The sequence below is a fragment of the Excalfactoria chinensis genome, chromosome 3 (assembly GCF_039878825.1).
Source record: "Excalfactoria chinensis isolate bCotChi1 chromosome 3, bCotChi1.hap2, whole genome shotgun sequence".
Lineage (NCBI taxonomy): Eukaryota > Metazoa > Chordata > Aves > Galliformes > Phasianidae > Excalfactoria > Excalfactoria chinensis.
Genome location: NC_092827.1, coordinates 70085358 through 70101763, shown reverse-complemented (window position 1 = coordinate 70101763; position 16406 = coordinate 70085358). Strand labels below are relative to the sequence as shown.

Sequence of the window (16406 nt, the reverse complement as noted above, 5' to 3'; positions counted from 1 at the left end):
CTAATGCATTATTTGAGTAGGAATTTCATAGCTACAGAAAAGAATAATGTAAAAAAATAAAATAAAAATGAGAATAATCTTTCAAAAGATAAATTTGAATACTAAACAAGGAATTCAGTATAATTCAGATAAGGAGAAATAATAAAACACTTGCTGGTAATGTTGTACATTCAACTCAATGACTTTCCATTTATATACTTTTGCATTTATAAACATAAGTCTTTTAAATATCTAATAAGCATGTATGAGCATGCTGACAAAAACCTACAGAAAGATTCTTTGTTTAGTCAATGATAATGTCATACATTGCATTTCCAAAAATGAAACTAAAAAAAATGGAGCATGGAAATTTGGAATCAGACTTAGTTATTTATCACAAAGCAGAAAATAACTTATTAGTTTAGTTTGTAATTCAGCTGTTCTATAATTCCTGAGGGACTAAAAGGAACTGGTATTCTGTATACTGGAAAACAGGGAACATGCACTACAGCAGTTCCTTACTATCTCATACAGCATTTAGAAAACAAACAGAATCTGATATGTACAAAATAATGAGAATTAATTGTAAGCATGCCCCAAATCCCTCCTGAAAAATCAAAACCGCTTAAGTAGTTTCATATCAGATAAATAATTTATTGTAAATATTAAAAAAGAATAAAATCATGTTTCTGTGCTTTAGCAAATGTACTAAATACATAAAATAAATTGATTAGCAAATACAAGACATCTTTTAATGCTAGGATCAATATCCTCAAAGTTTTCACAACCTAACTCTCATCACCGTCTCTGAGAATAACAAATTTGATTTTCATTTTCTTGGTGACAAAAGAGACAGATCAAAGAGCAAATACATAACAAGGGCTCACATCTCTTACTGTTGCAATAAACTCATGTATCTGTGCTTCCTCTTACAGAGGATAGCACTAAAAGCTCTATATTAATCCACAATAAATACAGCTTCCCTATTTTCAAGATAAGAAAATGCTTCACAGTGTTCATTTAAAAAAAAAAAAAAAGAAAAACAAAAAAGAAAAACAAACACCTAATCTTTTATTAAAAAGTACCGATGTAGACACAAAAATAAAAATTTATGTAAAACTGAAGTTGAATCTGATACCTTGCAAGATAGTCTGTTAGTATCAGACTTCTAAAATAGTAACTAGTAACTAGACAGTTAAAGTCAATCAACTAAACATGCAAGATGTGTTAAGCTACTACATATACAGAAAACCTTCTGTGACAAAACATGTTTTTGTTTCACTGCTGTGAGTCTGATGACTCATTTTTGCCAATTCAGTTTCTGACTTTTTCATAAGCTGCAATAAGCAATAAACCAAGAAACATAAACGTCAATTGGAAGCTATGAAAAATGTATATTATGAGGAAAAAAAAATACAGAAAAAAAAATCCCAAACATAAACAAGAAAAATACTACCAAAGAAACAGAAGTATAATCTTACTTCAAAGCTCTTCACTTCTTCTTCACCATCATCATCTTCTTCATCATGGCAACTCTGATAACGCACAAAAAGAAAACAGTTACTAACAAGCTCAAGAAAGGGCAAGGATTAGTTGACTTAATACAGAATTTCTCTTGATCTTCATCAATAATGTTATTGAAACAGAAAAGATGAAGGAGGTAATGAAAAAGTTACCTTTGCCATAATGTCAGCGTAAGCCATATAGAGAAAATCTTCCTCCAATTTGCTGGGTAATGAAGGAAAGAGAAAAGAAAGAATCTTAGAGCAATAATAGTAGAACTATTTCAGCACGTTAAAAATCACTTAAAGTATTTCCATGCTCATAATTACAAAAATCTGTTTTGAAAATGAGGACTTGATTAACTAATATAAAATGGAAAGTAAGGCTACCTACAAACACAGTGCCCAGATATTAAAAAACAGATTCCAATGAAGACAGCACGGTTAATTTTTTAATGATTCCTAGAAGTATAATTAATAATTAGAGTTTCATTTTCAATAAGGAATTCAGATAGAAGAGATAATTCTGGAACACTGCCAGAAGTACAGCATCTGTATCTATGACAAAGTTTATGAGTCATCTGCGTGTCTCTGTGAAACTTATTAAATATTATTAGTCATGTTATAATCTCTCCTATGTATATATATATATTCTCATGTTCTGTCCTAAACCATGCAATTTGACTTACATACAAAGATAACTTCAAACACAGAATCTGGAAACATGCATACACCCCGCAGAGCATTTCACACTATCCCTACCATTTTTCAGTTAAGGCTGTTCGACTGAATAGCAGAATAAGTTGATGTAATGGGTCCACTCTTTTAAGGCTTTCATCTTCTTCCGATGGCTCCTCTCCAGGTTTCTTTAGAGAAAAACAAGATAAAGATTAAGGAAAAAAAAAAAAAAAGTATATTAAATTATCCATTGTGAAAATTATTTTTCTCTTTCTTAAGCATTAATGTATAATAAATGTTTTATATTAATCAATTTTATATATATATACAAATACATACAAATGACTGTTTCACAAACAAGCCTAATTCTATTATAGGTAAAGACAGTTATGCTGGGAATGGCAACTTCACTTCAGATGACAGTATTTTCAGTATCAATAGCGAAATCTGAACACAGCAAAATAGAGTTGTAATTATGTCTTACCATTATGGGGGATGCTCTCCTGCTCTTTATTTCAATTTCATTTGGGATCCTAATCTTTCTCTTTAATTACATGGCAGCATTCCATAACATTATCATTCAAAAAACCTCTAATATAACCAAAATCGATGAAGCAAATGGCAAAAGTTCCATTAATATTTCATGAAAGTTATTAGTTTCCAGAGATTTAATTCAGATTGAATGGAGGATAAAATTCACCACTGACTAAGTTAAAGCATTTCTTGGCATTTCTGAGAAAATAAACTTTCTCAAATTTCACTGTTTTGAGACATTTTTCCTATAGTTATTTAAATTCAAAAAGTTTAAAGCAAACTTAAAATAAGAAGGGGAAAAAAAAAAAAAGTTGAAGTTTTAGTTGCCATTTCTAAATATTAAGATCTAAAAGAGTTACTTTTAATGAAATCTCATTATTAATCATCTATTAAACACATTGTTTCCATAAGTCATTATGGTTCAGTAATGTTTACCAACAAACTACTAACAAATTTATCACATTAGTTCGAATTTTCCTAAAACTATGTAAACAAAATAATTTTAAATTTTTTCTATGATTTTAATTTCCAACTCTAAAATCCTAGCTTCATTAGAGGCTTGATCTGTTGAATCAGAATTAAGAACAAGCAGAATTAAACTCCTTAAATAGATTCAGGAAGCATATCTGTGTCAACCTAACAATTTACTTAAATGCTCATCTCCTTCATCCAGAAAATGCCCTTTACACCAGCCTGGATGGTCTGAATCTGGCAAATTCAGGAAGTAGGGAGTTTTTGTAAAGTTTTCATTGCATTTCTTCTTTTAAATTATTCACTCTTAGCTGAAAAGAGAGTCCAAAATTCTAAGTACTGTGAAGCAACGTACTAAGGCATAGTACATTATGGTTGCTGACTACAGAGATCTAAAGAATGAGAATTCTTGGCTACACTCTGAGCCCTACTACTACTACTACTACTACTACTACTTCTACTCGAGTTCAGAAATACCAGGCCTTTTAACATAAAGCACAATCCAAGGCTCTTTCTCCCCTTCCTGATGAGCCTGGCCCTCCTCATAGTAAGAAGATTGACTTGACCCTGACAGAGATGGAAAAAAAATCTTCCTAGCACAGTCATTCCCTATCCTTGGTCCTATGCAACCCTCATAAAAAACTAGCTTTCTGAGAGACAGTTATAGAAGGATGAGGACACAAGCCTTTACTGAAAACCATTCCAGGGATTATCAGGCACTGAGTCTAACACTTGACTGCTGGTAAAAATCCTTACTTCCATGACCAGCAATCCAATAGGATTCTTATGCGCTAAGTCCCAGTGAACAACCTTTTCATGTCTACATCTGAGAAACTGTCTCATCTATGACTAGAACTCCTCTGGTTTCCTATTCTAGCCTTTTGACTTAAATGGTTTTAACAGGAGTTATAATATCTTCAAAAACATAAAAATTAACAGCGAAGAAAGAAGGCAACAAACTGTTCCCATTCTGCACAGGGCAGGTGAAGAAAGGCAACGTCATCAGCTGGCAAAGACAAGAAGTTTAATAACGATGGTACTCTGAAGCCCTGAGGCAGATTGCCTAAGGAAATTTGGTAATCTCCTGGGTGTTCTTTTTTGTGATTTTTAATATGTATCAGAATGTCTTTGTTGTAGCTCACATTTTTGAGTAAAGGTAGCTCAGATAACCTCTTACATGACTCAGAGACTTATGATTATACAATATGAATGTTAATCCATAATACATTCCCACAACCCTATGCACCCAGACATACTGCTAAATCTTCTATCAGTTTGTCTTCAAAATAGTGCTCTTCTGTTTCAATCCAAGATTTATCATATCCTTGAAGAAAGAGATTGACAGCTCGATGCCTAAAAGGGATAGTTAAAACAAAAGTTATAAATTCATAAAGAGAAGATCTGTTCAATATAATTTTCATTTTGCTTGAATAACAGTCCATACATTACAGTTACCATTTAAAAAGGAAGCAGAATTTCCATTGGAAACCATGTCCAAAGCAATTATTTTAAAACTGATCTTTACATTCAAATTTTCTACTCAAAACAGTTACACATTAATATTTGTAAATTTTATATTAAAAAATAATAACAATGTTTTCTGTAATTAATAATAACAAATTGAACTTGAAAGAAATAAATTACTTTGCCACACTAGTGAATTTTATTTTAAAATGAAATATTATTTTAATTTCAATACTAAGATAACAGCAATGGACAACACTGGATTGTGCTCAAGAACTTTTGTAAATGTTCAAGATTAGACTTACACATTTAAAATCCTAAATTGTTTGATTTTGAATGAGCTGTTTCTTTTACGCCCCCCCCCCCCCCCCCCCCCCCTTCAGTTTCAGTACAAAGCAGACCATGCGATAAAGAAGTATCCACGAAGAATTTCCTTGATATACTCATCTAAAACAGTTCTCAGTCTCACATACTGAAAAGGAGGATGTACAACTGAAGTATATACGAACACTAGCTTTGTACAGATGCTCTGCTCGTTGGAAGTAAGAGAAGCTACATATGGAATTATCTTTTTTCTATTTTTAGCTGCCAAGAGACTTCATTTCAGGTTAGTATGATGCTGTGTACCCTTGTGCTTTCCAGGACAGACTCTAAGATACTCTGTACTAAATGTGATAACAACAATATGCATTCTTTAGAGACAAAATAAGAATTACTCTGTGTTGAGAATATCAGATATAATTGTTCTAGGAAACTACTTAGCAACTGCATGAAAACACAGATTGCTTTGCTTTCTCTGCACGTTTATGCCTGTGAGTATCTTTGGACTTTAAGACTCATTTGATGTTCTAAACTCTCTTGAACAAAAGGAGAATAAAGGAACTACAGAAAAAGGTGTGAAACAACTACTGGATCTGCATAATTTCCTAACAGAAAAATAGAAATGCTCTTCCTCAAAGTTCAGGATAGACTACTTTTCAGATAAATAATATCAGTTTATTTTCTGTGTATAGAACATATAGCATCAAATAATAGAGGCAATTCAATAGTTATCACAGAATTGCAGGGGATGGATGGGTGAAAATCAGGGACCAGACTAATAAGGGACATCTGATGGCTGGTGTCTATTACAGGTCACGTGATCAGGGAGAGGCTGTACATGAGGCCTTCTAGCTTCAATTACACAAAATGTTGCATTCATGGGCTCTTATCTTGATGGAGGATTTCAAACACCCAGATGACTTCTGGAAATGCAATATAGTGGGCTGCAAGCAATTCCAGAGGCTAACGGAGTGTGCTGGGAGCAACTTACTCATCTAACTATTAGATAAACCAACCAGAAGAGGAGTGTTACTGGACCCGCTTTTCACTAATGCAGAGGAGCTCAAGGAAGATGTTAATATTGGAGACACTTTAGGCTGTAATGACCATCGCCTGGCTGGGTTTGTGATATTGAGGAACATGGGCCTGCCAAAAAGCAAAGTCAGGACCCTGAACTTCAGGAGAGCAAATTTCAGTCTGTTTAAGGAATTTCCAGATGAGACCCCCTGGGAAGCTGTCCTTAGAGAAAGAGGAGCAGAGCAGAGCAGGCAACTCTATAAGGACGCTCTTCTGAGAACACAAGAGCTCTCTTCTCCCCAAGAGAAAACAGCAAGGAAGCAAGGATGGGCATCTGGGAAGAATATGTACTGCTGTCCAGACATGCAGAGGTAGGACCCAGAGAGCCAAGACAAAATGGAACTGAATTTAGCAAGTGATATGAAAAATAACAAAAAGGGATTCTATAGGTACACTTATCAGAAGATGCTGGCCAAAGAGAGTGTAACTCCTCTCATAAATGAGAAGGGAAAACCGACTATAACAAACAGAAATGGCTGAGGTACTGAAGTTCTTTGCTTCAGTCTTCAGTGGCAGTCAGGATTCTCATTTCTCTCACATTCCCTGAACTGCACATCTGTGAACCCCTGGGTGGAACTGTGGGTGTAAAATCTCTCCTACTCTAAGAGAAAAGTAAGTCCAATATACCAACTCCCAAAACTGAATGAACAAAAGTCTACAAGGCCCAATGACATGCATCCTGGAATCCTGAAAGAACTGGCAGATGTGGCTGCCAAGAGATTCTCCATCATACTTGAAAAGTTGTGGCTGTCAGGCGAAGTCCCTGTTGACTGGAAAGACAACCCATTTTTAAGAAAGGGAGAAAGGAAGACCCAGGGAATTACAGACCAGTGAGCCCCTCCTCTGTGCCTGCAACAGATCCTCCTAAAAGACACATCATAGAATCATAGGTTTTCAACAGGAACTCTGGAGATCACCAAGTCCAAATCCTCTGCTAAAAGCAGGTTTCCTACAGTACATTGAAGAAGGAAAGGGTTCAGACAAGTCTTGAATATCTAAAAAGAAGGAGCCTCCACAATATTACTGGGCAGCCTGCTCCAGAGCTCCATCACCCTCACAGTAAAGAACTTCTTCCTTGTCTTTGTATGGAAATTCCTGCATTCCAGTTTGTGTTCACTGTCCCACCAGTGAAAAGAGCTTGGCCCCATCCATTTGTCCATCCATTCCATTTCCCATCCACACTTCAGATATTTATAAATGCTGAAGAGATCACCTGTCAGCCTTCTCTTTTCTAGGCTAAATAGACTCAGGTTTCTTAGTGTTCCCTCATAAAAAAAGATGATCCAGGATCCTCATCACCATTGTGGCCCTCCGCAGGACTCTTTCTAGATGATCCCAAACTTTTTTGAATTAGGGAATCCAGAACTGGACACAGTGCTCCAGATGTGGCTTCATCAGGGTAGGGTAGAGGGGGAAGATTAACTCCCTCAACATGTTGACCATGTTCTTCTTAATGTACCCCAGGATACCATTGGCCTGCTTGGCAACAAGTGCCCACTGGTGGTTCATGGTAAGCCTGCTGTCCACCAGAACACCCAAGTCCTTCTCTGTAGAGCTCCTTCTCAGCAGGTCAGTCACGTAGTTATTTGTATCCATGTGAGGACTCTACACTTCCTCTTGTTGAACCTCAGCATGTTCCTCTTTACCCAGCTCCCCAACCTGCATATGTCTTGTTGAAAGCAGCACTGCATTCTGGCACGCCAGCCACTCCTTCCAGCTTTGTATCATCCGCAAACATGCTGAGGATGGACTCTGTGCATCCACCCAGATCACTGATGAAGATGTTGAACTAGGCCAGACCTAGAAGCAACTCTTAAGGGACACCACTTGCTATCAGTCTCCAAACAGACTGCCCTGCCTACCAAAACCCTCTGAGCTCTGCCATTCAACCAGTTCTGAATCCACCTCACTGTCCACTCATCTATCCCACACAGTCTAAGCTTCATTACTAGGATGAAGTTATTGGAGACAATTTCAATTGCCTTGCTGAAATCAAGATATACAACATTCATTGCTCTCCCTGCCTCTTCCCAGCCAGTGATAACATCACAGAAGGCTATCAGGTTGGTTAAACATGATTTTCCTTTGGTGAATCCATATTGACCATTCCTCGTAACCTTATTCTCTTCCAGTTTCTTGGAGATGACATCCAGAACAAGTAGTTCCATCACCTTTTCAGGAAGGGAGGTGAAGCTGACTGGCCTGTAGTTTCCTGGTTCCTTCTTGACCATTTTGAAGACTGGTGTGACACTGGTTATCCTTCAGTCTTCAGGCACATCTCCCATTTTCCAAGACCTTTCAAAGATGACTGAGAGCAGTTTGGCAGTCACTTCTGTCAGCTCCCTCAGAACACGTGGGTATATCTCATGAGCGCCCAAGGATTTTTATGTGTTGATTTCGGCTAGACACTTTCTGATCAGATCCTTCTCAACCAAGTGGAAGACTTCAATATCCCAGACTCTCTCTTATCTTGAGGATCTGGGATTCTCAAGGGACAGTCTTAGTAGCAAAAAAGATGTTCAGTAACTCTGGCTTTTCAGTGTCCACTACCAGGGCACTCACTTCATTCAGCAGCAGTGTCACATTTTCCCTAGTCTTCCTTTCGCTACTGTCATACTTAGAGAAGCCTTTCTCATTTCCTTGACCTCCCTTGCCAGATTTAATTCCAAGTGGGCCATAGCCTTCCTTGTGGCATCCCCCCATGGTCCTATATGGCTCCCAAGAGGCCAGATCCCTTTTCCACATTCTGTAGAATTGCTTTTTTCATTTGAGATTTTCCATGAACTCCTTGCTACTCCATGTGAGTCTCCTGGCACCTCTTCCTGATTTCTTATTCTTAGAGATGCACCAATCTTGAGCTTGAAAGGAGTGGTACTTGAATAAACTAACTCTTTGGGTCCCTTACCTTACCAGGCTCTTACCCATGGGATACCTCCAAGTAAGTAAAATTCATCTTTTCTGAAGTCCAGAGTTCCAGTCCTACCTATTGCCTTGCTTCTTCAACATAAGATCCTGAACTCCACTGTATCATGACAGCTACATCCCGAACTGCCCCCAGCCTTTACATCCCCACCCAGACCTTCCTTGTTAGTAAGAACAAGGTCCAGCAGCACACCTCTCCTTGTTGGCTTCTCCACCACCTGCATCAGAAAGTTATCTTCAGTGCACTGTAGGAGCTTCCTGGACTGTGTGTGCTTGGCAGTGTTGCTTATCCAACAAATATCAGGATCATTGAAGTCCCCCATAAGAACCAGTGCCCAGGATCATGAGGCTGCTTTCAGTTGTCTGTAGAAGGGCTCATCAACTCCTCCTCTTGATCAGGCAGCCTGTAGTAAACACCCACAATGGTGTCACCCGTATTAGCCTTCCCCTTTGTTTTCACCCATAAGTTCTCAACTTGTTGATCATTCATCCCTAGGCAGAGCTTGACTCATTCCAACTGCTCTCTCAAATAAAGAGCACATCAACCATCTTGCATGTCAAACCTGTCTTTCCTAAAAAGTACATAACCAGAGTTATACTACATTTTTAGGAGGAAATTCATCTCCTAAGATTATAATACAGTGACCATTTTTGTATTTATCTCCTGCAAAAGGCATCCACTTTTCAAAAAAGAGACCATAACAACACAAAAAGATGGAATGAGAGTAGAGAACCACAAATTAAAAATGATGTTTTTTGTCATTTTTTTCAGAATGCGTATTAGAAGAAAGAAATGAGATCTATTAAAAGAAAGCAACATAAAACGTACATTACTGTGTAGTTTCTCAGGCATCAGTTTGCATATTTTTATTCCTTTAGATCACACCAAATAGCATTTTATATACATAAACACATTTTGTAATGATAGAACAGATATAGCTCTTACCTTGGCAGGTTATACAATGGTGCCATTCTAAAGCAAGCCACTACTGCTCTTTTCCTCTGTTTAGACAGCAACTTATGCCAAACTGCTTTTTTGGATCTCTGAGGATGTTCAACCTGTTATATAAAATATATATGGAAAAATAAACAATGTCAAAGTATCCCTACTCCCTGAGCATAGTAATAACAACAAAATTGTTAGATAACAAATCAACAGGAAAGATAACAGAAAAAATTATAGATGGGAAAATGTGTTCTAGACAGATTTCAAGTGATGAAACAAATTAAAAAGAAAAAAACAAAACAAATCAAACAACATAAAATCAAACTCTCTCTTCCCTTTTATGGCATAGATATTCTCTTTTTTTACTTAACCCTAGTTCTTAGATATTTCAGATAGAGTATTATAACTAAGCCCACCTGTTAGGAAATCTTACATTTTAGTACAAAGAAACTTCACTCTTTCTTTCTTTTGTACGCAACTCCTTACATACTTGGAGTGCATACCTCCACATTAGCTCAGAGGGAATTTTTCTAAATGCCATCAAGCTTTTATTTGTAACGTTTATCAGGACCAGTTACAATGGAAAGGAATTATATTGTAAAATGAGACATTGATATAGCTATTTACTTAGAACTAAATCACTTTTATGTATATAAATATCATTGAAAACCACACATTGCAGCTGCCATCACTGAAACCTGGTGGGATGATTTCCATGAGTGGAATGTGGCTATTGGCAGCTACAAGTTTTTCAAAAGGGACAGACGTAGAAGAAGAGAAGAGAGAGAAAGGAAGAAGAGTTGTCCATGAAGAATGGCCATGAGCAAGTCAAATGCCACTGGGTGAGAGTTAGAGACTAAGGCAACAAAGGGAGCCTTGAGAATGGTGTATACTACAGGCTGCTTGATCAAGCAGAGCCTGTTGACAAAGAGAAGAGCCTTTATCCTCCAGCTACCAGAGGCACTGCAATCGCAGGCTCTCATCCTGCTGGAGGACTTCAGCCACTCAGACATTTGCTGGAAAATCAGCATAAGCATGTTGAGCTGTAGGTAATCCATGTGGCTCCTGGAATGAACCGAGGAGAACTTCCTGGACCTGGTAGTAGACAGCCCCAACAGGAGAGGTACAATGTTGGACCTGTTTCTCACTACGGTCCAGAAGACCAACAGCATGCTAAAGTGCATAGTCTGACTGGATAACTGGGAACAATGACTGCAGAGAATGCAATCCTTTTGAATGGTCTACTCTTAGTTTTTGCGATTTATTTCATATCTGCTTAATAAAAATTGATTTAATGTAACCTTCACAAATTGATAGAGGATTGTTTTGTTGTGGGATTTTTACTTTGTTTTTCAGAAAGTTCTGTTAGTGAAACATTAGCTTTTCTGACTCCCAGCAACATCAGAACAGTCAATGAAAATTAGCATTAGCTGAAAGACCTGGTGATTATCACTGGTAATAAAATGAAATATTTTGTCTTATATGTATGTAGTGATGACAACGTTTATGAACACTCAATATTCAATCAGGAAAACATAGTTATCACAGATAACTTCACTAGTTTAGTGAAATACAAAAAATAATTCACAGTTAAGACAATAAACATTTAATTAAACAGACTAAAAGTGCCACAAAGCATTCAGTAAAACTGGGGAACTGCACTTGAAAGATTAAATGGTGACATTCTAAAATAACTTCCTTTCAAAAGATAGAAAGCAAGTTATGAGTTTGTTATGAGAAAACATAGAAAAGTAATCACTGCAAACACACAATTAAGTCAGTACTAGCAATTTAGAAGTCAGACAAATCTAAATATGTAAGTTAGATAATTAGTAATGTCTTCACAAACAACTATAACATTCTCTATACTTTCCCAGAAGAAATAGCCTCGGCCTACACAAGCAGATCTCTGAAAACAATAAAAACAAATAAATTAATAGTTCATGGAAAGAAAACACAAATAGCTGAAGTACTGCTGATCTTTGCAAGTACCGTAAGGTCAGAGTGATTGTATGTGGAGAACAAAAGACTACCTCAGATTATCATAAAAACACTCACAGTGTTTATTATAATAAATATTATAAATGCACAGGATTATTGATTTTGGTAAGAGAATAAAGAAAATATAACAAAACAAAACTTAAAAAAGAAAAAAATAAAAATAATAATAATAATAAAAAAGACAACTATACCTGGGCAATTGTCTACTGTTGCCCTGGTAACGTCTACAACAGTCTACAGAAGAGAAATAAGACTATGGGACAAAAAGAACCAAGACAAAAACAAAACAAAAACAACACCTACAAAAAAAAAAAGACAAAAAACAACAAAAAAACACACAGAAAAAGAAATACTTAAAGTACTAAAAACAAAAATAAAAAAGCCAACAAAATATTGAAATCACAGAAAAGTGAAAAATACATAGCAGTTCAGTAAGTAAAATGTGAAAACTAAACTTCTCAAGTAGTTTTTGATTTGTAGCATGCAGTTAAATTTTTTTCTAATTGGTTTATAGTAAATAGCTCTCTAAAGTTATCAAAATAAATGTTGTATATTAATAACTTCATATAGTTAAAATATGCAACTTCAAACTGCAGATATTTTAAGTTTCTTGTTATTTCCAAACTGAAAAATCTCAAAGGAAGAGAAAGGATCTTGGAAACAAATACATTTTTTACTTGCATTTCTTTGTTCAGGGACAATTTAGTGATCACTTGCTGTTAAGTGCAACATGCCAGAAAGAAACTGAAACATAGATGTTACTAGACCATTTCCAAAGTCTGGATAGTTGGAGCTGCTGAAAAATCATTACATGATTAATATGACCACATGATACTACATTAAAAACTACAAGGGAAAGTATGTTAACAGTAGCAACCAAATGAAAGAAAAAAGAATATAAAATTTAATATTTCAGGTGAAAGAACAACACTTCTGTTTAGAATAAGAAGCAGTGGAATTAGGAAAATATCCCTAACCTGTTCCAGATGAAAGAGTACATTAGCTATATCAAGAACTCTTTCCACAGTCTTTTCTGGATCTGATGAATCTTCAGTTCTGTTAGGTAAATCTTTGTAAAGTGCCATCTGCCATCTAATGGCAGGATCCTCAAGCTGCAGGGAAAAAAAAAAACAAAAACAACAAAACAAATCACATGTAACCAAGGCAAAATGTTCAAAATAGAGGGATAGCCAGTTTAATTAATATAGAAGTTGATTCCAAGGACAAAAGAAACACTTTATATTGCTGAACCATACCCTTACATGGCTAATCCACATCGTGCCCACTACTCTGACTGGGAGAACAGAAGAAACAGAACTATAGACTAATGTGTACAATATTTTTTAACAGCTTCTAAGGAACTAAAATTATTAGAATTATATAAAAAGCAAACGATCATGGGCCAACTATTATAAGTGATGAATATACTATCTAAGGAAAAGTAATGAATATGAGATAGACAGACAAAAGTTTATAGATTGACTTTCCAGTTATTAAACAAAATAACAGTGAAATTGTTCCTTTGTTATTTGTAACTACTTAGCTTTCAGTTATGAGTATTAGTCATGAAAATAAGTATTATTTCTACCTGAGTTTTGTTTTCTTTGTTTTTGTTGGGTTTTTTTGTTTTGTTTGTTGTTGTTTTTTTTTGTTTTGTTTTGTTTTTTGCATTTAAACTGTTTTCAATTATTAGAAAATCCTATTTTTACTGATTATAAAAAATATAAAATTTAATGCTAATTTATGAAAAATGAATTGAAGATGCATTTGCTGATTGGCATACAAATTACAAAAAGCTGTATAAAGTAAAACACTTTCTAATTTTTCTCTTTATTTTTCTCCATTTTAGTGATCTTTGATTTTAAAATTATCCATCTCTGTTTTTGAATATTTTGTCTCCTCAGTGCTCCTGCTATACAACAGTGAAACACACACTGAAAGAACTATTTTTTGGGCCAATGGCACTGAAGACAAATTGAATGCATTAACCATTTTACTGAGAGCTGCGACCAGTGATCCAATTCCTGATTGTGCAATTTAGGTTTAAGTGACACTGGACTACGAGAGCATTTGTTAGGCTAAGCTCCACGAATCTGAGTAAGGCTTAAACTCAGCACTTACTTTTCTAAAACATTTTTGAAGATCCAGTTGTCAATTTGCATCTAACAAGAGATGATAATGCTCATTCACCTCCATAAAACTTCTTCTAACACTCAGTTTACTGGAGTTCCAGGAACGATGATAAGCTTACACAGTCCCTCAATAATAGTTTATTACTACCTAGAAAATTACAAAACCTTTCAGCTTTTCCACTCCTTAGCAACTGTCACATCCACAGTCGTGTGATATTCCACAAAAGACTTTTCAAACACAGGGTGAGATGTTGATCTGAGGACGCCCTCACATTCTATCAAGGTACAGCTTTTTTGTACAGGCAATTTTCTACAGGTATGAGTATTTGACATTTCAAGGTGTGAATTAGAATGGCTGGAGGAAGATTTTGGTAACTTGAGCTTCATCCATGTCAAAAATGAATGCAATTTCTTGAAATAAAAGGCTCGGTACTGAGTAACAGCATGCAGACATGCAAGGAAAGGAAAGACAAACAGGGTGAAGACAAACGTAGACAAATGTAGACAAATGCATGACACAGATGTTGCAACATTTATAGCTAAAGATTTAGGAGCATGATTCTTAAAAAACGTTTTCAAAGAGAAATATGGATAAATAACATTTAATACAAATGACCGAACACAGTGCCTGTGAGAAACAAAAGTGGTCAACAAGAAAACATTGTTTGAAGAGAGACTACTGCTATGATAGCAGAACTCCTTGAAAGAAAATTAGACTTTTCCTACTGATAGGTTCCTCTCTTCTGAGATCCACCTTACACAAACATCATTACAACGAAGTTACGTATTAACTAGCAACAAAATTATCTAAGACCATCCATCCAGCTTATATTACTTTTATACCCAACTGTATTATGTGCAAAAGGGCAGTGCATGCACATAGCACATTAGCACTCTTTTTTAACAGGAAGCATGATATCTGACTGTATCTCATAGTTAAATGGGCAGCACATTCCATACAGGTCAAAACCAGAGTTTTCATAGCTAGTAAAGCAATATGATATCAAATAGAGCAAACTTACAAAATAAAGCTAGATACAACAGCTATTTGGCTTTGTTAGCTAAATATTGTGTGTATTTAAGAATGTCACCTTTCACACATTTACAATGAAAAAAACCAGAGTCAATCCCTACAAATTTACAACATGAAAATCAATAAATATGTACTACTGATTAGCTAAGATTGGAATTCAATAAAAAATAGCAACCTATACTGCTTCAAAAAGACTTTCTTTATCATGAGCTGAAAAACAGGGGCAGAACATAGTGATTTTTTACTTCACAGAATATGAAAAAGTGGTAGCTTCCTTTCCCCTTTCACTTCAAACTGATATAAGGTAACATCATCTCAAATAATTAGAAGGTAGAGTTTAAACCGTGATAGACCTTGTTTACATGCCTGGTTTCATATTAATTGTGTTCATAGGGATTCAAAAGGCTAGAGGCTATATTACAAAATGCATACATAAACACCTAGATAACTAACATTTAAATATTGAAAGTTAAAAGTTACCTGACAGAAGAGAAAAAGAGGTGACAAGTTATCCTAAATAACTGAGGCAGGTTGTCATCATATGGTATGGATAAATTAATTCAATGGAAGAAAGAATGTATCTTTAAAAACTACATATAAATTACCTTGCCCTGGAGATGAAGATTACTGCGAATGATATCTCGTACCTCGTCCTCGGTATCTTTCTGTCAAGAAATTATAAATGATGTGAATCAGGCATGGAAGGCAGTGCTGTATAAACATTAAGCTTGGGTTTGGTCCAGATGATAATTAAAAATTGACAATGGTGAAAAAAAGAATGAGGAAAAGTAAGGAAAATTTCATTGGCGATATGCCTTTTTGGATGAGGCAGCCATATTCAAAACTCACAGGAACAATTTCTAGATGCCACCACTCATATTTATTCATATTAACTCAATAGACTAAATATGCATTTGAATTAAGAAATACTCTTTTATACATAAGGACATATATACAAATATAAACACACTACAACTTTGAATGAAGCTTGACCAAATGAAATTGACATTTAGTTCTTACATACATTTCCAAATGTAAGCTTCACAAAACATAATAAGCAATTTAGGATTAAAAATTAAGAGAAAGAAATGACTGCTTTAAGAATATTATCTCTGCCAATTTATTGATCATTTAGAAATACAACATGCACAAGGTCAAACATTTTTTTGCCTCCAATATGAGAACAACGCATAGCTTACTGCTATCATCATCCACTGTGCCTTTATACAGCAAAATTAGTCTCGATTATGAATAAGAATTCTAACTACATATTTTCATAGGAACATTAAAATGAAAAAGAATTAATATGAATGTTCCACTTGTATTTCTAGCTTTAATTATTCACT

General features: G+C 35.4%; 1 protein-coding gene across 8 annotated transcripts in view; it reads right to left on the bottom strand.

Annotated features, from left to right (window-relative positions):
* Positions 1-16406, bottom strand: part of RYR2 (ryanodine receptor 2) — a 314525-nt gene that overhangs the window by 46770 nt on the left and 251349 nt on the right. For all 8 annotated transcript variants that reach the window (XM_072331791.1, XM_072331794.1, XM_072331787.1 and 5 more), the window contains 7 exons: positions 15666-15725; positions 12873-13007; positions 9895-10007; positions 4421-4517; positions 2244-2347; positions 1656-1707; positions 1461-1514 (listed from right to left, as the gene is read on the bottom strand). In XM_072331791.1, coding sequence (XP_072187892.1) covers positions 1461-1514; positions 1656-1707; positions 2244-2347; positions 4421-4517; positions 9895-10007; positions 12873-13007; positions 15666-15725 — 615 coding nt within the window. The remainder of the gene's footprint in view (positions 1-1460; positions 1515-1655; positions 1708-2243; positions 2348-4420; positions 4518-9894; positions 10008-12872; positions 13008-15665; positions 15726-16406) is intronic.